Raw genomic sequence first — 22,752 nt, forward strand, 5'->3', positions numbered from 1 at the left:
TTTTCTTTTTTTTTTTTTTTTTCGGTCTTTTAATCTGGAAAAATCCTCTTATTTGTTTTCTCATGACAAAAACTTTCTAAGGAGATGACATCTGATGTCTTGAAGAACCTTCCTATTTTTCAGAGTGGTTTTTTTTTTTTTTTTTTTTGCAAATTTCTAAGTCATAAGACAATGTCACAAGAACTGAGGAAAATACCATTTGCTTTTTCTTAGATGATTTTGAGTATTAGTACAGATAAAATAATTTTTAGAGATGTGGACTATCTTTGTTAGAATAACAATTGAAGGCCTGTTTTTACATCCATTATTAATTAAGAAGAGTCATAGAGAAGTAAAAAGATAATTTTTATACCATTTTTATTATGTATTTATAAAATTGAGTTAACCCACTGTTTGTACATTTGTGTGTGTGTGTGTGTGTGTGTGAAAATATAGCCTGATTCTATTCCACTTTCACATCGTTTTCTCTAACAAAGCATGAAGCAAAACAAAAAGCTGCTTGGTTTTTTTTTTTTTTTTTTGTAATTTGCTAGTGAGAACAAGAAATGTAAGAATTGTATTGTCTTCTTCCATCATATCATGTTGTATCGTAATCATATTATATTATATTGTTACTAAATCTTCTTTAGTCCTTTAAATGTAGCACTTACATTATAAGCAGCGCTAATCCTCTTAAAATATTATAACTCCTTCATTATAACAAATTAAGAAAGACATGGGACACAAGAATCTTTGCAGATTATTTCCAAACAAGCTTCTTTACTTAATGTCCTTCAGTTGAGCTAGTTATGAATTTTTCTGATGGAAAAGAAGTGTGCTTCTACCAGTTTCATTTATCAAAATTCTTTAGTGGGGAGGGTATAGCTCAAGTGGTAGAGTGCTTGCTTAGCATGCATGAGGTCCTGGGTTCAATCCCTAGGAACTCCTCTGAAAATAAATAAACCTAGTTACCTCCCCCCACCAAAATAAAGTAATTAAATAATAAGTAAAACATAAGGCTATTAAAAAAATAAAAATGAAAAAAAAACAAAATTCTTTAAAAATTTGCCAGTGGTCACCACCTTGACAACTGACAAAAATATATTCCTGTCTCCTAACTCCTTTCTTCTTTTTTTTTTAATTATCTTTTTTATTTTAATTTTTTTGTTGTTGTGGGGGAGGTAATTAGGTATATGTATTTATCTGTGTTTAATGGAGATACTGGGGATTGCACCCAGGACCTTAAATAAGCTAGGCATGCGCTCTACCACTATACCCTCCCCACTCTTCCTTTTTTTTTTTTTAATGGAAAGAATGTACTCTTAAAACTGTACTATAGGACCTATTTTTATCCAAACTAAGATCTACCCCATAAAAATTAAAGGAAGTGGGAAGTCTTCAATATAAAAGATTATACAATTTTATGTGTGATAAATATAAAACTAGTTAATGTTATGAATAGTGTATAAGATATAATGGAGAACAGGTCAATTTTGCCTATTTTGAGCCAGATTTTGATTTGGTACCACTTCTTGAGTACTCATTGTGTTTAAGTCCCTGTGTTGGATCTTTTGATGAGTCACAAATTTAATTGATTAATTGATTCATTTATTTATTTATTCACGTTTGTAGTCTCCGGGGCCAAAGCAAGTTTAGGAGGGAGAAGAAAATGGTAGAAAAATACAGATTTTCCCATAGGAGTTTAACCATTAAATGGTCTATATTCCTATTTCATAAGCTTAATTTTTAAAAGAACACCATGCTATTTGGCCAAGTGGTTTTCAGGTACACAAAGTGTGCCAGTTCAAATCTCTGTCCAGGAGACATCAGCAAAAGCAGTGGAGTAAGGACCTCAGAACATTCTCTCTTTCACAGAAGTAACAAGAAACTGGCGAAATAGTAAGAATCAAATTTTTCAGAACTCTGGAAATTACCCAAAAGCTTGCAACAATCTGGGGGTGTTTATTTTTTAAAAAGAAGAAGGAGAAGAAGGGGAAAGAAAGAAAGAAAGAGAAACAGCTCAATCTCAGTAAAAGAGGTGAGCTTTGTGGCATTTTTACCTTGCCCTAGTCCCATCTCAGATTCTCCTGCTTTGTAATATTCTTGAAAACAAATACCTGCATTCATGGTGAAGACCAGCAGCCTGACAGCCACCGGAAGGAACAGAAAGGGGCTGGAGCTCCTTCAAATCTTCATCCCCAGAGAATTATTACATGACCTGTCTTTCGGTTCCCTGGAAAAATTCCACTTGCAAGACCGTCTATTTGACTTAACTCAGAGCTCAATCAGTGTGAAAAGTTTTTTCCCCGTGAGTATTCATCAAAAACAGTTACAGGCAGTTACTTAACTTTGCTGCTGCCTGAGGTGATGGATACCAGCTGGGGGAAAGCATTAGATCAAACAAAAAATTAAAAAGAAAAACTGGGAATGAGACATGCAGAGGGGCTTTGGGAAACTTCTGAATCAAGAAGGCCCATGCATGTGTAGGGTTGTCCTCGTGCCTAGGGCTCTGTGTATTGCCAAGAAAGACTTGCAGAGGCCCTAGGCTCTCACCTCTGGATGACCTTGAGGCTCTGCGCAAGGAAAGTGTAGGTTAAGGCAGAAATGAAAACGCACTCCCAACATGCACACAGAGCCTCTCACCAAAAAATTGAGCTACTTATTGTTTCTGGCATTTAAGGAAATTTCCAAGTCCTACATTATACTTTCTGAACTTTGCACGGTGGTAACCATAAAGGGAAGGTCACATGGGCCATCGGACAGCCAGTAACTTTGATGTCACTAGATTTCTGCTCCCATTTCAGTTCAGGCCACTAAAAATTTTCCTTACTTTCTTGCCAGCTCAGCCATACATTTAAAGAGATGGGCTCTTACTTTGCACTTGCATCTTTGGGAAGGATCTGCCTTCACTGTCATTTCACATCTGACTGTAGCAAGGCGGGAAAAGTTATTATGCAGTTTGCCTTACTGAGCCATCTCATTTGTCTTTTTCTACTGTCCAGCCTCAAGCCAGGCTTGAACCAGCTGCCATTTACAACTCTTGTCCTTGAGGGGCCCCAGGAAGTCAGACAGTCCCCTCTCCCTCAGGATCTGACCCTACCCACTTCTCTTGTCACACATCTCTCCAACTTCCATATTCTTTGCTCCACAAAAATTTATTTTTATCTTTATAAATAGTCCTTTACTATTAATCACTAGAAGGAAATAGGAGATAACAGAAACCATGAACAGTATGAGAAATTTACAAGCATTGCATAACTTTACAGAAGGTCTTACAATCATGGTCTTGATGTCCTGCTATGATGCTTTTTGTCTTCCAATTTTATTCTCTTAAAGAGTTGTTCCATATTTAGGTGAAGACCACAGGGACCCTGTTTTCAAAAATGACCCTTCCTCCTAAACCAAAGAAGTAAGGACTTGTGGATAATATCAAGACAGAACAATAGGTGTCCCTCTGCTCTTCCGAGGGTAATTGGCACCTCTGAGAATCACCAGATTGTGTGATACCCAAATCAGTCCTCTTCTGTCCTGATTAGGACTATTATGTCATTATTTCATAATTCTCTATTATTATATGATCAAAACATCTGAATATAAACTAGATTCTGATTGTGGATCCACTTTTAATAAAGGAAAAAACTTCATACAATTATGAAAAGAAACATGAGTAAGAATTGTGGATCCACTTTTAACCACCTGGTTAACTCAAGGCTTTATCCCCTTCTGAAACTCTGGAGTTGATGTATGTTAGATCTCCTTACTCTTTACTCCTCATTTTTTGGCTTTTCCTTCATATCTTCCATCTCATTGTCTCTCAGTGCTACATTTTGGATAACTTGTTCAGATATGCCTTCTTGTTTACCTTCTCCCTTCAACTGGGTTTAAGCTACAATTTTATGCACCCATTAAATTAAATTTCACGATTAACTTTATAATTTCTAGAAGTTCTATTGATTCCTTATAAAACTTTCCTTGCCCAAAGTAGGTATTCTATCTAAAATTCTAATGGTTATTGGAGTTTCTGTCTTTAGTATTCAGGCCTTTTAAAGTGTTCCGCTAAATTTCTATTTTCTCATGTATAAAATTGAAGGCACTAAAGTAAATGATCTCTAATATTCCATCTCACTTTAAAGACTACGATTCTACGATCTTTAGCCACCTTGATTCCATCTTCCTTCAAAGAGATTACTGATTTGTAAAGGAAGAACTCCCATTCCCCAAGCAATAATGGCAAGCTGAAAAAGAGTGAAAGTAATAGAAATGACAACCAGATCTTTGAGGGTGAATGTGGGACATAAGAAGATTGTTTCTCTTCACTGTCCATCACGTATGAAAGAACTATTATGATGTTTTCTCTCTACCCTCCATACCACCCCATCCCTCTAAAAACCTAGCAGAGGCAGTACTGCATACATACACTGATTGATAGAAGACCATGGCTAAGCCACAGAACCAGAACTGTACATCCTGACCCGTGGTAAGGAGAGTCATCAAACTGCATCAAGTATAACAGAGTAGCCAAAGCATAGTTTAAGGGTTGGCAGAACTTTAGATGTCAAGTCCAGTCACATCTGATGCCTGAAAATCCTTCAATTTATGGTTGTCTCATTAAACATCGCCAAGTAAGAGAAATGTACCGTCATCTGACAGAGCTTTGTACTGGACCGAAGGCTCCATGGCTTCAGCTTATTGTCATTCACTACTGTTTCACCGGCTCCTAGAACACATAGCAGATGCTCAGTAAATATGTATTAACTGAATAAATACCAACTTTTAACAACTGTAATCTTTAGACAGTTTTGCCTCATGTTGAGCTAGAATGTATCTTTTCCCTCATATTCTTTGCTTTACTCTCTGGCTAAATAAAACAGTTCCCTCCTCTGCATGCAGGTCCTTAACGCAGCTGAAAAAAGTTACCCTGTTCTTTCTTTTCCAGGGTAAATAGCTTCCACCAGTTCATTCAACGTTCCTCCCATGATGTCATTTTAAGCTTTCTCCCCATCCTGTTCGCTCTCTTCTGGACATGCTCCAGTTCATCATTGTTCATCACAAGCTGTAACTCCCGGAAAGGAACTGACCAGCTCAAACAGAGTTGTACCAACACTCCCCCAATTGTATTAAACAGCCAAGGGCAAATTCAGCCAAGGGCAAAGTCACCCAAGGAGAAAGCTTTTATCTGGGCAGAAATTTAGCATGTCTAAGTGTTAGAAGAGGTCACCAAAGGGCGCCGATCTCAGTTCCTTTGATGAATGTTGCTCATCCCGTAGAAACGTAGGTGAAGGTGGTTGATTGGGAACCTGGGTGTGTCACATCAGCTCTCTTCTCGTGGATGGTGAAAAAGCACCGAATAAGCCATTAGTCCATATTACGTACCTCTTTAATGTAGGCTTACCAAATCCATTTTAGGGAAATAATTCAGGGCCTGTAACTGCTGCCTAAGCACATTAGAACTGGGAAAACCTGTCGGAGAAGATGATCGGCTTTATGCTGTAACTGGCATGAAGTTCAATGCAGGTGTTGCTTAACAAATGAATTCTGAAGTGAAAGGAGACGGGTAACTTCTATAGAATACTCTGGACACTGCCTTTCAGTCCCATTTCCCAGGTCAGTATGGTAGAATTAGATTTTTCTAGAAGTAACAGAATGGCCGTTCGGAATATCTCTTTCCAGAACCTTCAAAACTTTGCTATCTTGAATGCAAGTAAAACTAAAGTGTTTTTGACTCAAGATATCTATGGTTACTATTAATATGACTAACAATAGATGGTTTTAAAGTTGAGCTTAGACTTGCCAAGCATTTTTCTTTTAATAACTAGTCATGTGAGTTATTAAACATGCTTTCAGGGAATCAGACTTTAGGCTTGAAGTGGCTTGTCTGACTTTACCTTGTCAGAGAAAATCTGTGATGAACAGAAAAGATAGAGAAACCTGTTCTAGAAGGAGAATTTTTGAAAAGAAATTTTATTGTATCAAGTGGTTCGCTACTGAGTTCCTTCCAATTTCCTTGTCAGGAAATAAACTAACTGCATTATGTTTTAATGACAGGGTATTGAATTACTTGCGTAGGTGCCAAGGTATTTTCTGACTGCTTTCTTGGACTTGAGTACTTGGAGAAGTACTTGGCTTTTGAGTTATCCAAAACGCTGTCCCCAACTTACGATGATGCAACTTAGGATTTTTTGACTTGAAAATGGTGCAAAAGCGATACATGTTCAGTAGAAATTGTACTTCGAACTTTGAATTTTGATCTTTTCCCAGACGAGTGATCTTTTCCCAGCAGCGGTCACAGCCCCAGCCACCCCATCACGAGTGTAAAACACTGATACACTTAGAACCCTTTTGTGCCCAGGTAACCATCTGTTTTAAACTTTCAGTACAGTGGTCAATAAATTACATGAGCTATTCAAGACTTTATTATAAAATAGGCTTTGTGTTAGGTAATTTTCCCCAACTATAGGCTAATGTAAGTGTTCTGAGTACATTTATGTTTGGCTAGGCTGAGCCATGACATTTGGTAGCTTAGGTGTGGTAAGTGCAGCTTCGACTTATGGTATTTCAACTTATGATGGGTTTATCGGGACATGACCCCATCATTAGTCGAAGAAGATCTGTACTGAGACCACAGTGACAGATATATGCCCACATCCATCCTTTCTCATGAACCGCCGTACTAGTGACCTTTAGAAGGTCACTTTTATTTTCCTCGAGTACCAGACCTGTTTCAGAGGCAAGGTGAGTGATATCAAATATGGGAAAAAGAAATTAAATACATTGAAATTATTTACTGAATATCAACTGTGTTCAGAACCAGTTTGCAAAATAATATAGCTGAGGTCTCAGAAGCGGTTCTTCCCTCATATTCCTACCACTGGTTGGAGAGTAAGTAAATGGAAGAGATGCCATAATATAAAATGAGCTAAGACTAAAGAAATGAGCTCTTAAAATATAGTCATATGTTTTATCATTTTATCATTTACCAGTATCTTTTCCTCCATCCTTCCCTCCTTCCCTCCCCCCCCTTCCCTCCTCCCTTCTTTCCTTCCATCCCTCCCTTGTCGGTCAAGGAAAGAAGAGGAGAAAATACAAAGGAGTTTGGGCTATACGCACAAATGCTGTCTCTCCCTGCTTTCTCATTATGCAAACTTAAATACGAAAAACTGGCCGGGCACTGGAGATCCGTTTCTTCTCCAGTTCTATAGCTGTTCCAGGCGCTGCTGCGTGTTTATCATCTTTTCTCACAGATGTTAGATTTTATGAAATGTGACTCATCAGGGTGGTACATCTTTCGATGGAAATAAATCTCTGAGGGATGGATGATTACACAAGTCTTGTTCACACAAAACCTGAAATATTTGAAGAGAATATTTCCTGGGGGAAAAAAGGCAACAAGACTTTGCTGTACTTAAATGAATCAGCAAGACCGATGATTTCAAATCCGTTCTTTTCTCTGAAGGGAATGTGGGAGGGACAGTATTCTTGTTTGGGGAGGTTTTGTCTTCATTTGCAAAATGTTTTTAATTTGTGTGGGCTTTTAGTTTTGAACTTTGGCCCATATTTTTGTTCCAGTATTCAAAAAACAATTTACTAGAAGACATTTTTTGAATACCCATTCTGTACAAAGCACCGGATTTGGGGCTACTGGGAGGCATCGAAGGTAGTAAAAGAGCTAGATTACTTTGTCCTGCCATCTTTGAGCTTCTCGTAAAAGTTTAAATGTCACCTGCATTTTTCAGATTGGGCACCTGGGGTCCCAAGTGGGAAGGTGACTCATCTAAAATAATGCAGCTAATGGATGACGTGCAGAACAAAAACTTAGAATCATCTCTCCTGAGCTCCAGTGCTCTTTCAACATACCAGGCTGCTTAGTATTGTGTACGTCAATAGGGTCAAGTGTCATAGCACGGTTGGAATTAGAGTGAGGTTATTGAGACAAAATGTTAACAGGCATCAAAAATCTCAGTAATCAAAATAAACGCCCAAAAAAAGGAAAAGAAAAGAAAAGAAAAAATCCATGCTGAATAAAATGTCAAAAAATTTGAGATAAAGTCAGGGTCTGACCTTGTACTTGCATGACCCAGTCTCACTTGCCTCACCCCAGTCTTGGCCGTATGCCATACAGTCTTAACTTGTGGGTGGACCAAGGGGGAAAGCCAACAAAAAAATATTTCTCTGGCTGGGATAATTGTAAAGCAATCCTGAAAGGGATAGACTGAGGTGTCCAGATGTTCAGAGATGGATCACAAATGATCCACAGTAGTGTACTGAGATAAAATAGCTCTCATTTTGTTTTAATAAGCCTACTGAGGACCACAGAGGGAAAAACTGGAGATGTGACAGTAGATCATGCTGACCTCTAGGGGGCGCTGCTCCCATGATGAACCCTGTTCCCCTCAAGGGCTCTTGCAGGATAGAAGACAAAATGGAGTGCTCAGGGCCTCACAGTGAGGTTTGGTTGGAGGGCTTTGATTGGAACTAGAAACTGGGTTAAATTTTTCTTCCTCTTTTGGATTGTCTTCTCTTATCCAAGTCCTACGCCTGAAATATTAATCCAGGACCTACATATGCATCATTTGAAAGTATCTTTGCCCTTAGTAAGCCAAGAAGAAATCATGGTGGGGTCCTGGAGGAAGGGAGAGGCTCTGGGGCAAATGCAGTCCAGGAGTGGTCCAGTTCACCAAGAGGGGACATGAGACTTAACCTGCCATAGATAAGTAAAGAATATGCATTTGCCGGAATGTCCTCAGAATCTAGCTGTCATGGCTGGATGGGGGTTGGTTTAGGTTCCTGGTCTGGTCACTTAATTCTTTACTTTTCCACATTTGTAGTAACTTTTAACAGCAGAGTCAGAACCAGGCCCCAAAATAGAATAGATTCTGGGTAAATGTGGGCCTCTGACAACAGCGCTAATGTGTAGCCACTGTTCTCACAAGCTGGGTCCACTGGCCCTGGAGGTGAGGGTGGGTGGTGAGGAGTAGTGAGAAAGGGTTTAGGAAAGAACCAAAGTAACTTTCTTTTTCTTATGTTGTTCTGAGCTGCCTCCTGTCTAGTTTTCCTCATTTGCAGGGAAGAGTGGTTTATTTTTGTTTTGTTTTGTTTTTTTGTTCAGCCACAGGGACAGCTCTTGAAAAGGAAAGAAGAATTATTCTCTCAATTCAGTGTCACTGTCAGAAACTACGGTTTTAAGCACTCTTGAGAAAGAATTATTGTGCTCTAGGTGCCTAGAGGGTAAGAAGTTGGGCATTTCCATTTAAACAAATAAATAAATAAACCTAATTACCACCCCCTCAAAAAACAAACAAAAAACAAAGAAACAAAAAAAGAAAATAAGGGCTCAAAAATAATATCTATTGTCATAGATTCTTGCCCGTCATGGATGATGATAAAGGCCCCCTTCGTGCAGGCCTTCTGCCTTCTTGAGTATCCCCACCAGCAGCCATTCCTGCTGTGCTTGAACCTTGTTAGTGGCCACACAGTGCAATGGATCTGTGTGTTTCATTTGTTGGATGGTAGGTTTTCAACATGTTCCACTTTGAACGGCTATAAGATCTTGGTTCTACTATGCCAAAGTTTTCCTGGCTATCACGCCAACTAGCTCCAACCTTGGAGCCACACAGAAATAAATGCCTTACTGTTTCCTCATCTTCAAGTATCTGTAAACAGCTCACAGACTCCTTCAGTCTCCCTTTCTCACTGATCCCTTCAACCATTCCAACAGACATAATTTCAGGTCCCCTCAGTCCTTTCTTTGGCACTGCTTCTTTTTCAGTGGTCTTCTCACAATCTATTTTACGTAGACCTGTACAAACTATACCTAATATAGATTGACCATGACAAAGTGGAGTGCTGAGCTGCTAGCTTTACTATCATTACCGTCAAATAATTAGAAGTGTTCGTGAAGTATGTCTTTAAACCATCACAATAATGATTCTGGCACCCAACTGTTTGGTTGGCATGAATGGGCAAGTCTTTGAACTGGTGCTTTATTTTATCTTCTGCTGCTACTTTGATCCTGCACTCCCTCCTGGCTCCTTCTAGGTGAAAAAATGCAGAAATATTTTCAGGTGTAATGTTGCATGAATGGGAGGAAGTTCTAGAATTGCTGTCCTTCCCTCCTCTCCCTACTTTTGCCTACTGTCTGGAAAAAACATTATCATTGCTGCCCAAATTTCCTGCTTTACCAAGTTCACTTACTATCTCTCTGGAGGATGAATAGTATTGTTTTGTGGCATGGCTGCAACTTCAATGTATTTTGCAAATTACTTAAGTATTGTTCCTTCTTCTTTAGGAGACCAGCCTTCTCTTTCTTTTAGAGAGGAAATAATCTTGATACAAATTGAAATAAGCATATAATAGCTGCCAATTCAGTTTCTATCCTAAACTGGGTATTCCTCCTAGATTTCCATAAATGTCATTGACAGTATGCAACTAAGAACCAAAACGTCTTTAGTGCCAAGTAGTGATGAAACAGAAAACAAATATATTATGGTAGCAGTACATACTTCCACTACGTGTCCCTGACTACTCTGAAGCATATCTTTGAAGAGACTTCAGGTCAAAATTAAAGATTCTAAATACAGATAAACGTAGTCATGTTCAAATTTATTTTTTTCTTTTATTGTCTAAACCGTGGGTGTTAGCTATTTATGAGAAGTTATATAATCTGGTAGGTACCCTGTTGTGACTGCTACTTCCAAAATCGATTCTTCAGTAGACATAACATTGCCCAGAAGACACTAAAAAAGATTAAAGCTTGAGTTTTGACTACATATATGGGTGAAACTATCCACAATATGAACTGAACAATTCAGATCCCCCGTAGCTATCTCATCCTAGGCCCTACAAAAACAGAGTTACAGAAATTCCATGCCATCAAGATTTCCAAAGTAAGTGCCCACATCTTCCTGCTACAAAATTATTTATATACACAGAAATCCCTTTTCAAGGAAAAGGGGTTTAGGGATTTAGGGATTTCCCTCTGCTCTGACCAAGGCTTTGAAACACTTCATCACTAATGGTGGTGATTCCTTCCCAGACTCTAGATAAAATTTGGAGAAAAGTGAGATAAAGACCTAGACTGTGTTTTTTAATAAAAGGTGAATAAATAGCTTTTTTTTTCCCAGAGGAAGAGAAATATAATGCTTTACAGCATTCTAATTTCTCACCCTTCTTGGACAGATCTGGGGCTAATAATGGCATCTGGGGCCTAGACACAAGGGTCCCCCAACTTCCTTCAGAAGGAAGGCATCTAATAATGTGTGAGTTCCATACAGATTCAATATCTTTCAAAATAGAAAGCACACAAAACAAGTTTTAAAATCTCTAATTAAGTCTTCTCACTCTTCTCTTGAAGTAACACAAAGATATCCCTTAATCTTTCTACCTTCCCTCCACCTTCCTCCACTGTGTACTGCTTTTAGTTTTAAACTGGTAGTAATCAGTAGCTAGAATTATTGAGCTTGCTTTGTGCGCCAGGCACTGAGCTAAACACTTTCTGAGGATTTGCTTAGGTGATCATCACAGCAACCCTCTGAGTTAGATCTATTACTACTTCCACTTTACAAATGAGGAAACTGAGGTTTCTGGGTAGTGGTTGATTTGTCTAAGATTCCACAGCCAGGAAGAGGTTGGACTGGGATTTGAAGGCAGGCATTCTGATTCCAGAGGCTGTAGACCACTTTATGGCCCGATATTTAAATTATACCCATGTGTTAATTATTTTAAAGTCTTGCGAAGGAATTAAGCCTGAAAGTTTCTCCCTGACCCATGGTTAATCATTCACTCTGTTTTCCCCCAGTGATCGACAGAGCTAAACAGATTGTACAAATCAGGACACTAACTTCTGGGTAGAGCTTTAAATCAACTGGTACATTAGTAGGCATTGACCTTTCAAATATATGCTGTGTCCTCTTAAACTGGCCAAGTGAAGCATGGGGGTTAGACATGCAAATCAAACTGCAAGTGCCTTTGATCCCAGCAGAATGGAAATAGCTATCATTTCATGTCCACTTGATTTAATTGTATTTTTTGGTAAAGAAACAATTTTCTTTCCCAACTCCAATGCCTTTAAAACTGAATAAAACATTTGTATGCCTGAAATTAGTTAGTTTTTTTTAACCCAAGTTTGATTTTCAATGCCAAGTCAATAAAAAAATGTTATACTCAGTTTATCTAAGCTTCTGAAAGATTCTATTAATTTCCTAAATGAATGTCTTTCAAATATGTCTCCCTCATCTCTATTCTAACTCTCATTGCCTAAGGCTCTTCCGTCTTTGACTTCAGTTGTGGCAGTGTTCTCCCAAACTGCTACCAGATGATCTTTACAAAAACAAAAATTCAGTATTGCCACTCCCTGCTACAAGCATTATTTGCTCCCAGTTGACAATGCAATAAATCCAAATGCTTAAGCATGACACTCAAACACCTTCATGACCAAAACACTCCCCTTTTTTGTTGTGTCTTTTCCAGCCAAACCGAAATACTTCCATTTATCCTAATGCGGCAAAGAATATTGCCATTTGTCTTAATGTATGCAACTAAGCATGGGAGCTACAGATAGGCAAGATGCTTCTCTAGTCAAGAATAGGCTATGCTAGCGCTTGGGGTGGAAATGTGCAATCTGACAATCCCGCTCTACCACCCGCCAACCCCAGGAACCAGCAATATCACACTCAGCCTTCAATTTCTATTTAAAACCTTCCTTGCTTCCCTTGGGTGAATAAACAGGGAATCTTTATGAAATACCGCTACGCCCCAACATCTTCCAAGCAGTGATTATTCACCCAAAGGGTGGCAAAATATTCCACTGGTGCCAAACATCTTGAGCACAATCTGGGGTGTGGTATCAAGTTTATATTTGATAGTTAGTGGAAAATACTGAGCAATGATCTCAGATAACCCCGTGCCCTCAAACACATACACACAAATACGCTTTTCAGATAAAAATCTCTCTTCTCTAAGCAGACAGCCCTTGAAAAATAAAATTTGCTGACCATGTATGTTCGCTGGGTGTGGTTTTCACCAGAGAGTTTCTCTTTCATGTCTATTGATTCTTTTTTCATAAAAAATGTCTAGTTTTTTTTCTTCCTTTTAAAATGACATCACTTTATTTTTATTTTATTTATTTTTTGGTGAGGGGGGACGTAATTAGGTTTATTTATTTTTTAATGGCGATACTAGGGATTGAACACAGGTGCCTGCTAGGCACACACCCTACTACTGAGCTATACCCTCCCCACCATTAATTCTTTCTACTCATTCCTGTCATCCAATCAGAAGCAGAGTACAGGTTCCCTCAAGGGCCTCTATGGTTTTGACAGGAGATACATTTCACGGGAGATACATTCTTGAGTTCTTTTTTACCAGAGTGTATGGGGGACTCCATGAAGGCAATCCATACAGACAGCAGTCAGTGACACCAATTCCTTCTCTCTGTTTAAAGCAGATTCGAGCCTAACTTTTCTTAAGATTCTGTTAGGTATACATTTTTGCAGTGGTCCATGAAAACCCAGCTCACTCAACAATATGGAACTAAATTAAACCCCTCTGTAAACACCAAATATTCTGCCAGAAGGAATCTCTGTATTTCGTCAGGGTAGATAAAAAAAATGTTTCCCTCTACAACCAAGCTTCATTTAAAACCACATTTAAAAGTTTAGTGATACACATTTCTACCAGATGTCCTTTCCCCAAATCATCTGGATTTTATAGACTATTTATCACGACACTTTCTGCCAGAGCTCTTGCAGTGAAATCTACTTATTCAGGAAAGACTTCCAGCTTTATCACCAATTAAGTCTGCATAGATCAGAAACCAGTTTGTTTAATTCAGTAACTAGTTCTGTGCTCCTGGACTAGACGTGTGTCACTTGTGTGTTGAAGTAAGTGTAACCCAGGAATCTGATAACGTGGGTCCCCACAGCAGCTGAATCCCTGCAGTAAACATGCTTCTTCACATTCTTTGGAAACTAAACCACAAATTTCCAGGATGCTTCTCCAAACTTCGCTTCTCACCAAGAGTTTTTCACACATTTCTGATAGACTTGGGTAGACCTGCTTATATTCATGTCCACAGTACAGCTTAACACTCACTTCAGTGCTACTCAAAAGATTTAAGATCATGTAGGACTTTATTAGCCTTTATTTGAGTCAGAATTATTTATTTGCCTTTCAGCAGCACATATGGCTTAAAAAAAAATACAGTAGCTATTTCCTCTTTTCAGTCAAGTCTAAAAGCTCCATCCTGGCATTGTTATTGTGCTCTTCCAAGCACTTCCAAACTGAGAAAAATATACGCTGTCTCAATGAAAAGTCACTGCCAGCCAAGACAGCTTGACTCTTCCTGTTTAATAAATGACAATGTTTCCTTTAAACCTGGATTTAAAGACCTAAATCTTCATTTCTGGTTACTGCCTAACAAGGCTTTTTCAGTTGCCCAGACATCCCTCCAGTTTCACTTTTGAGTCTTCATTCACATCCTCCCATCACTTCTCAAAAATACGTAAATGTGTATATATATGCACAGATATACATGTGAATGTGTATATATTTATAGCCATATGGTTAAACTGAGGACAAATTTCCCCATATTTTCCTTCTGTATCTCTTTTTGCCCATTTCTCTATCTCACCAAGAAAAAAAAGTTAAGTATACACAGCATGATTGATGATACAGCATAATATCAGTTATTATGAGTTTAAAAATATGTTATTTTGGTGGGGAGGGGAGGTAATTAGGTTTGTTTGTTTATTTATTTAAAAAAAATTTTTAACAGAGGTACTGGGGATTGAACATAGGCCATTGTGCATGCTAAGCACTAACTACCACTGAACTAAACCACCCCCTAAAATTATATGTCCTTATAAGTAGACCCTTAAGTTTAAATCGGCAGAAATGCCCAAGGCAGTAAGATTTCTTTATAGGCCACCTTTTTCCTTTGAGATTGCAGATATTATCTTGAGATTGCATTATCACACTTCATTTGTACTCTCACATGTGTACAGTTTTATTTTGTTCAGCAATTTTATTTCTTACTATATACAAGGCATAGCATTAGCAAAAATTGCAAATTCAAGAGCTGACAGTATCCTGGAAAGTGTCATAAATGAGTGATCTGGAAGCGGGGGTGACTGGCAAATCAGAGAGTACATACTTTGTCTAAAGAGGAATGCAAATGCTGCTGTAGGAAATACAGACCCATTATTAACAGATGTTGTAAATTATTAAGAGAAGCTAAAAATTGGAATCTTTTTGTGAAGTCCATTTATGTTTAACTATTAGCGTCTACATCGAACATTTTTAACACCTTTTCAACCAAATTAAACACACAGACCAACAGCTTGCAACCTCTGTGACGCACATTTGGTTGGTAGGGGGTAGAGCAGACCAGGCCAAGGCAGGACTCCAAGATGAGAGAGCTCCTGGGAAGATAAGTGTGCTCCTAGGAAATGAGCAGATTCAGCAGCAGGGGAGAAGAAGGGAGTTCAGGCTGAGCTCAGCATGTGTAGATCAGAGTTTCTTAGCTTTGGCTTCCTTGACTTTTGGGTAAGATAATTCTTTGTTGTGCGGGGCTGTCTGTTACAGGATGCTTAGCAGCATCCCTGGTTTCTACCCACTAGATATCAGTAACGTTTTCCCTGTTATCCCCCATCCCTTGTGGTGACAATCAGCAATGTCTCTAAGACACTGCCAGATAGCCCCTGGGAGGCAAACTTGTCCTGGGTTGAGAACCACTGGTATAGATCTCGGTGGTATTAAAGGCTGGGAACCGGTGTCAGAGCAATGCCTCCTGGGGTGGTGGTGAGTAGTCTGGTCGAGGTGGGAGAGAAGCATGGATCCTCCCAGAGAGCAAAAGAGCAGAGTCATGGAGATGTGGTAACAGATGTTAGTGTTCTCCAGAGGACCAAAGGTCTAGCAATCCAAAACTGGAACCTGGGAGCAAGGACTGGGAACAAGGCAGTAACCCAGTTACCTGAATCAGAGAATGAAGTAGAAGGAGAACCATGGATCAGGATGACTGCCAAGTTATACTTTGAATGAGGAACATAGTTGAATTCAAGTCTGGGGCCGAGCAGAGCTTACAGACAAGAGCTGAAAGACTCAAGCTGTGGGGATTAGAGTAATGAAGAGGCAGGAACATAGGGATCTTCTACCCAAAGATGGCTGGAAGCAGGATGAGGGTCCTTCTTTTATCAGGGAATTTACTCACTATGGCCTCTGGAGAACCAGGAGCTTTATTACAACTCCAAAGAATAGTTCTGGTTCTAGGTGCTGATCCATTATTTTGCCTTTTTTAACCACGGCCCTCCCTGGTAACTCTAGCCAAAACCCGATAGAGTCAGGAACTTGTCCATGGCATTATTTCTTGGAGAAAAAGGAGTTGCCTCAATTCTTACAGTCAATTTCCTATATCCATTGGAAGAAGGCTAAAATGAGGACCTGTGGAGAGGCCCCTGGGCAGCATTAAATCTTCTGGTTGCCTCCCTGGGACCAAGGGGCTAACTCCGAGTTTCTATTTCCATTTTAATGTGTAGCCTCCTCCTTCACTGTCGAAAAGCTCAAAGTTGTCAAAGAGTTTGCCTGTCCCAGGGGTCACAAGTTTATAGATGGGCTGAATATGGCCCACAACTGTTTTGCTTTAATACAGGAGTTTAGAATTTGGAAACTTTTCACATTAAAAATATAGATAATCAGCCATTGTTCAGAAACTCTGGCAACACTAAGCCCTCATTTCCCACATGGAACCAGCTGGCTAGAACTGAGTAGCTGCTCTCCACTGAAAGCAAGTAAACACCCAAATCCCATTGTCTCCCCCAGCTTGGACTATTGCATCCATTAAAGTTACCTGCCCCTGGGATATTTGAATTATGAGATAAAGGACAAAGGACGTTTAAAAGTCTGCCCAGATAACATAAGCCTGTTATCATCACAACTCAAGATCTGCCCCCTCATTTCCTTAGACAGTAGGAGCCTTACCAGCCCACCATAGTCAGTTGCAAAAACTCCCGTATATTCTGTCTCCATGGCCAAAGGGTGTTTCTTAAATGGTTCCCTGACCCTTGTTGGGATAAGAGAGATCCTCCTCACAAAGCCAGCTTCTTCCTCTTTGTGTTCTTCCTAAGGGAAGCTCCCATCTCTCTTCCAGAAGCCATGACCATTGTTAAGATTAGCTCCTGCTTCAAGCGTTTCTTGTAACTTCTTTTCATCGGAGGTGAACACTGCCAACCTCCACCACAGTGCTTAAAGGCAAGGCCTAGAGAAGCTATAGTAGTTGGGATACAGGTTCAGCTGCTTTAACAAAAGCCCAAAAGAATGGGAGAGGGTGTGGAACTTTTCTCACTTAGTAATGCAGAAGGAGGCGGTCCAGAGAAGTAGGGCAGCTCTGCTCCGTGAGGTCATCCAGGCACTTCAGCTTCTATCTTATGAAAAATCATGTTTTCCTCGTCCATATGGTACATGATGGCTCGTCCCTGCATCCTCATTCAGCCAATGAGAAGAAGAGAAAAAGGGTAGGGGAAGGCCTGAGACAGTGGCATAGAATGAAGTGGTCAGAACAACTGGTGTTGCATGTACAAGACAGGGACTGCCTAAGTTTGTCAACGTACCACCAGAATCGAAGCAAGAGGCATGGAACAGATTCTCACTGGTAGCCCTTGGAAGGAAACAACCTTGCCTACACTTTGACTGCAGATTTCTCCAGACTTTGAGACAGTAAATATTTGTTATTTTAAGCCACCCAGTTTAGAGTGCTTTAGAACAACAGCAGCCCTAAAAAACTAATACATTAGTCTCTAGATATTTGGGTAGGTCGAAGTAAGGTTTGGAAACCTAATTCAATCTGGAGGTGACTGTAAACTCTAAAGCAATATACAAGCAAGGTATAATTAAGAATATACCCTCAAGGGTTAACTATGTCTGGCCAAGGATTTGGTAGGAGAGTTGCTGAATTCTGCCTTACTTCTCTCTTTTCTCCATCCCACTCCACCCTCTCAACATTACATAGCACACAAAAACATCTGCTCCAAGTCTCGGGGAATTCCTAGCTTATATTTCCTGTGAAGGATTCAGCTGGGCAGAATTCAGCTCCTCTTGAAGATCTTTCTTCTTCAAGCCTGAACTGGTCCTTGCAGCTGATCTACTCATCTGCTTTCTGGAAGACTAGGAACTTCTCTGGTACAGGGCTTTCTGTTGGAAGGGATTCTGTTCAGAAAGATCACTCATCCTCAAGGTATCTCCCCCCGCCCACGAGAATTGGGAAGAGGGGTGGCTGGTATCCCTCAGTAGACTCTGTGATCATTCTGACCCAGCAGGGTCAGCAGTGACATTGGAAGGAGAAGTCTCCCGACTTGGTGAGGATAGTGGTTGGGCGATTAGAGGTCCTCCGTTGGCTTCTCTATGTTTGGGGAATGAGGTTCCATCTACCCACTACTTAGGGTTTTGTAAGGTGATTTAGGTCCATTTGGCTTCAGAATTGCTAATAGCCTAAAAGAACAGGTCAGAGGCACCAGGAAGGTAAAGTGTCCTAGTTTATAGGTAGAAAACCAAGATTATGGGGACTATGTTGGAAAGGACTTGACACAGAGGAGGATCAGCCACCCAGAAGGAGTGGAGAGGGCAGAGGACGACCCCAGACCTGAAAGAAAAGGGCAGCAAGAAAGAAGCCAATCCTTGCTCACTGAAGTAGGACACACGAAGGAAAGGACCTGTTGACAAGGAACAAGGCAAGATCTTGGGGATAGAACTGTGGGTCGAGGTCAGAGAGATTCTGGCAATGACAGTGATTTACAGGTAATCTCTTAACTGAGGCTTTAAAATTACATTTGGTTCTGAACAGGGTTCATCATAGCAGAGTGGATCATTTTCTGAGCACACGTGAAGCATCTGTGATACATTAAGCCCTGTGGGATACAGAGATGACAGTTATCCTCAAGGAGTTCACAGTTTGGTAGTGCTGAAATCAAAGACAAATCAATGGCAGAATAGCGTGTGAAGTACAGTAAAAGAAGTATGACAAAAGAGGGGAACGCTGCAGTGATTAAGAGCTCAGGATCTGGGTTCAACAGATTTGAGTTTAGATCTAATTATAGGTTGTGTGACACTGGGAAGTCACCAAGCTTCTCCAAGTGTCAGTATGTTTTCTTGTGAGTAGGAATAATAGTACTTACCCACTTTATATGATTCTTGCAAGGATTAATTAGATCATATATGCCTGGCACCTAGTAAATTCCCAATACATTGACTATTGTGTATTATTATTATTATTATTATTATTATTATTATTATTATTATTATTGTATTATAACTATCTGGGGGAAGGTAATGTCAGGAAAAGTTTCCAAGAAAAGTGGCATTTGAGCTGAATATTGAAAAATAAAGAGAAGTTGGCTAGGTCTGGGGTTGGGAGGATGCTAATGAATTGCTTTTGTTTTTAATTATGCCCTGCTAGATTCTTCAAATGATTTTAGTGTTAGTTGAATTGAGTTTGAAATGGCTGTGAGCAACACAAGATGTTTTGACCTCTTCATTGTAACCCTACTATAATCCTTTCAAATCTTACGTATTTGCCCCATTAATGATTGTAGCTCCATAAAATGAATATAACTATTAGTCTTTTTTTCTACTTGATTTTGAACATTCCAGATAGAAATAACAGAATAAAATTGATGAAGCTGGAATTGCACCCAGTAAACTTTGTTTTGATTGAAAAATTGACATCCAAGTCTTCTTAACCCAGGAAAACTGGACTTGATAAGAGGAAAAAAAAAAGGCCACACCAAAAAAACTTACTTTGAGTGAAATTATAAGAGATAACATTTGGTATGGTCAAAAATAAGCAAAATGAAACTGAAACTGAATAATAAGTCAAAGCTTTGCTGTAAATATAGAAAAGAATTAATTCAAATTAATTCAAGACAAAGGAATTTCAGTAAAGTAAAAATTTTAATAAAGCTTTACCGCACTCTGTTGGAAATTAATATAGAAATTAAGTGGCCATAGTCAAGTTTATTCCAAAAGGTATCTTTTCGTTGAAAAACCTCCCATAGTGATATAATTCTGGTGGACATGTTTGCATTCATAAACATAGAATCAAAACACTCATGAGTGCAAAATAGTGGCTCAAAATCTCCAGTGGTTGCCTATGACATTCAGGCGGATGAGCCAAGGAAGTAACTGAAACTCTGTCTAGAGCTTAAGAAATCGGGGTACAAATAAGAATTTTGAAGTTATCACCACGTAAGTCTTAATCTGTTTTCTTTTGCTCCTTCCATAAAATAACAACAAGTAGTAAGAACCTAATAAATACTTGTTGAATGTTAGATGCTCTCTAGTCAGTCCTACAGCCATTATGAACAGAGATAGGAACTGCACCTGCAGAGTCAATCATTTTAATTTACCACTTACTTAATACTTTACAAAAATAAACTCTCACAGCATTGAGAATAATTATAGTGAAATTTAGATCTCCAAGACTTGGACATCTAGAGTGTAATCACAGGTCCTACCAAGAAATATACTATTATCAGCTCATACAATGCAATATTTTTATTCTTTTTTTTTATCATTCGCTGAACATTTCTTCTTCTTTTAAAAGTTGTTTCTTTCTTTTGAAATTTGCTTCTATAGATTTTTTCATTCTGCACTTAGCAAGGTCATGGAAGATCTAGAGGAAACATTATTTGAAGAACTTGAGAACTACTCCTATGTCCTGGAATATTACTCCCCAGAGACTGATTTTGAGGAGAATGCACACCTGGGAGTCATTCACTGGGTCTCCCTGGTGTTATACTGTTTGGCATTTGTTCTGGGCATTCCAGGAAATGCCATAGTCATTTGGTTCACGGGATTCAAGTGGAAGAAGACAGTCACCACTCTCTGGTTCCTCAATCTGGCCATTGCAGATTTCATTTTTCTTCTCTTCCTGCCCCTGTACATCTCTTACGTGGCCATGAATTTCCACTGGCCCTTTGGCATCTGGTTGTGCAAGGCCAATTCCTTCATTGCCCAGTTGAACATGTTTGCCAGTGTTTTTTTCCTGACAGTGATCAGCCTGGACCGCTATATCTACTTGATCCATCCTGTCTTATCACATCGGCACCGGACCCTAAGGAACTCTCTGATTGTTATTATATTCATTTGGCTTTTGGCTTCACTCATAGGTGGTCCAGCCCTATTCTTCCGGGACACTCTGGAGTTCAATAACCACACTCTTTGCTATAACAATTTCCACGAGCATGATCCTGACCTCACGTTGATGAGACACCACCTTCTGACCTGGCTGAAATTTATTATTGGGTACCTCTTCCCTTTGCTAACAATGAGCATTTGCTACTTGTGTCTCATCTTCAAGGTGAAGAAGCGAAGCATCCTGATCTCCAGTAAGCATTTCTGGACCATCCTGGCAGTGGTCGTGGCCTTTTTGATTTGCTGGACCCCTTATCATCTGTTTAGCATTTGGGAACTCACAATTCACCACAATAGCTATTTCCACCAAGTGCTGCAGGCTGGAATCCCCCTCTCCACTGGCTTGGCATTCCTCAATAGTTGCTTGAACCCCATCCTTTATGTCTTAATTAGTAAGAAGTTCCAAGCACGCTTTCGCACCTCCGTTGCTGAGATACTGAAATATACGCTGTGGGAGGTCAGCTGTTCTGGCACAGTGAGTGAACAGCTCAAGAACTCTGAAGCCAAGAATCCGTGTCTCCTGGAAACAGCCCAGTGAATTCTTCCTCTTCCAGAAATCAGTGTCCAGCTTTTGTGTGGATCCCCTGACAGATGCTTTCAGATTATTTGGCTCCAAGATATAAAGCTCACTATATCTTTTTATTGTTTTTGGTCATTTTATTGGCATTGCATTTTTCTGTGGATGTAAGACATAAGAAGGATCTTCAATTTTTTTTTCTGCAGCTTATCTGAGCTATTCTTGCTAAATATAACACAGTGGATTAATCAACACTATTTTTTTTTCAATTTTAATGACTTTTTTTTTACATTTTTTATTGAGTTATAGTCATTTTACAATGTTGTGTCAAATTCCAGTGTAGAGCACAATTTTTCAGTTATACATGAACATACATAAATTCATTGTTTAATGACTTTTTAAAAAGACTAATTTTGAAAATATAAAAATAATCTGTGCTTAAGCTCACTTTAATTTTGCACCAGGAACCTGTTAGACCTAACCTTAAAATGTGACATATGTACTTAATTTCTTTATTTCATGTAATCTGTGTATGAGCATTTATGAATTAGAGTAATAGTTGGCTATAGTAGTTTAAAATTGTTCCAGTTAACAATGAATGCTTAGTAAGCTGCCCCCAAATGGAGTTGCTTAAAATAACACTTTATTATTATAATATCTTACAATTCTAGGGATCAGGAATTTAAATAAGGCACAGAAGGGAGGTTCACCTCCCTACTTCACAGTATCTGGAGCCTCAGCTGGACTGGGATGACCCAACTGGCTGAAGTCTGGAACAGCTGGAGACTAGCTGAGATGCTCTCTTCCCTTCCCCCGCTTCTCCTCCCCTTCACTCTCCCCACTCCTTTCCCTCCTCTGCATTCTCCTTCTCTTGGGTATTCCGGCATGGCACCTCAGGGTAGCCAGACTTCTTATGCGTCAATTTAGGGCTCTAAGCGCCCAAGATGGAAATTTTTACTCCCCTTAAGGGCTCTGCCAGACACTGGCACAACGTCACTTCCACTGTACAGCATTGGTCAAAGCAGTCCCAGGCCAGCTCAGATTCAAGGGAAGGGGATGCAGACCCTACCTCTCAGTGG

General features: G+C 39.5%; 1 protein-coding gene across 2 annotated transcripts in view; it reads left to right on the forward strand.

Annotated features, from left to right (window-relative positions):
* The window catches only part of CMKLR2 (chemerin chemokine-like receptor 2), a 36,954-nt gene extending 14,951 nt beyond the window's left edge, over positions 1-22,003 (forward strand). For both annotated transcript variants that reach the window (XM_010992058.3, XM_010992059.3), the window contains one exon: positions 20,599-22,003. In XM_010992058.3, the coding sequence (XP_010990360.1) occupies positions 20,627-21,694 (1,068 nt within the window). In that variant the 5' untranslated portion in view covers positions 20,599-20,626 and the 3' untranslated portion in view covers positions 21,695-22,003. The remainder of the gene's footprint in view (positions 1-20,598) is intronic.
* Positions 22,004-22,752: the final 749 nt, after the last annotated feature.

The sequence above is a fragment of the Camelus dromedarius genome, chromosome 4 (genome assembly GCF_036321535.1).
Source record: "Camelus dromedarius isolate mCamDro1 chromosome 4, mCamDro1.pat, whole genome shotgun sequence".
Taxonomy (NCBI): domain Eukaryota; kingdom Metazoa; phylum Chordata; class Mammalia; order Artiodactyla; family Camelidae; genus Camelus; species Camelus dromedarius.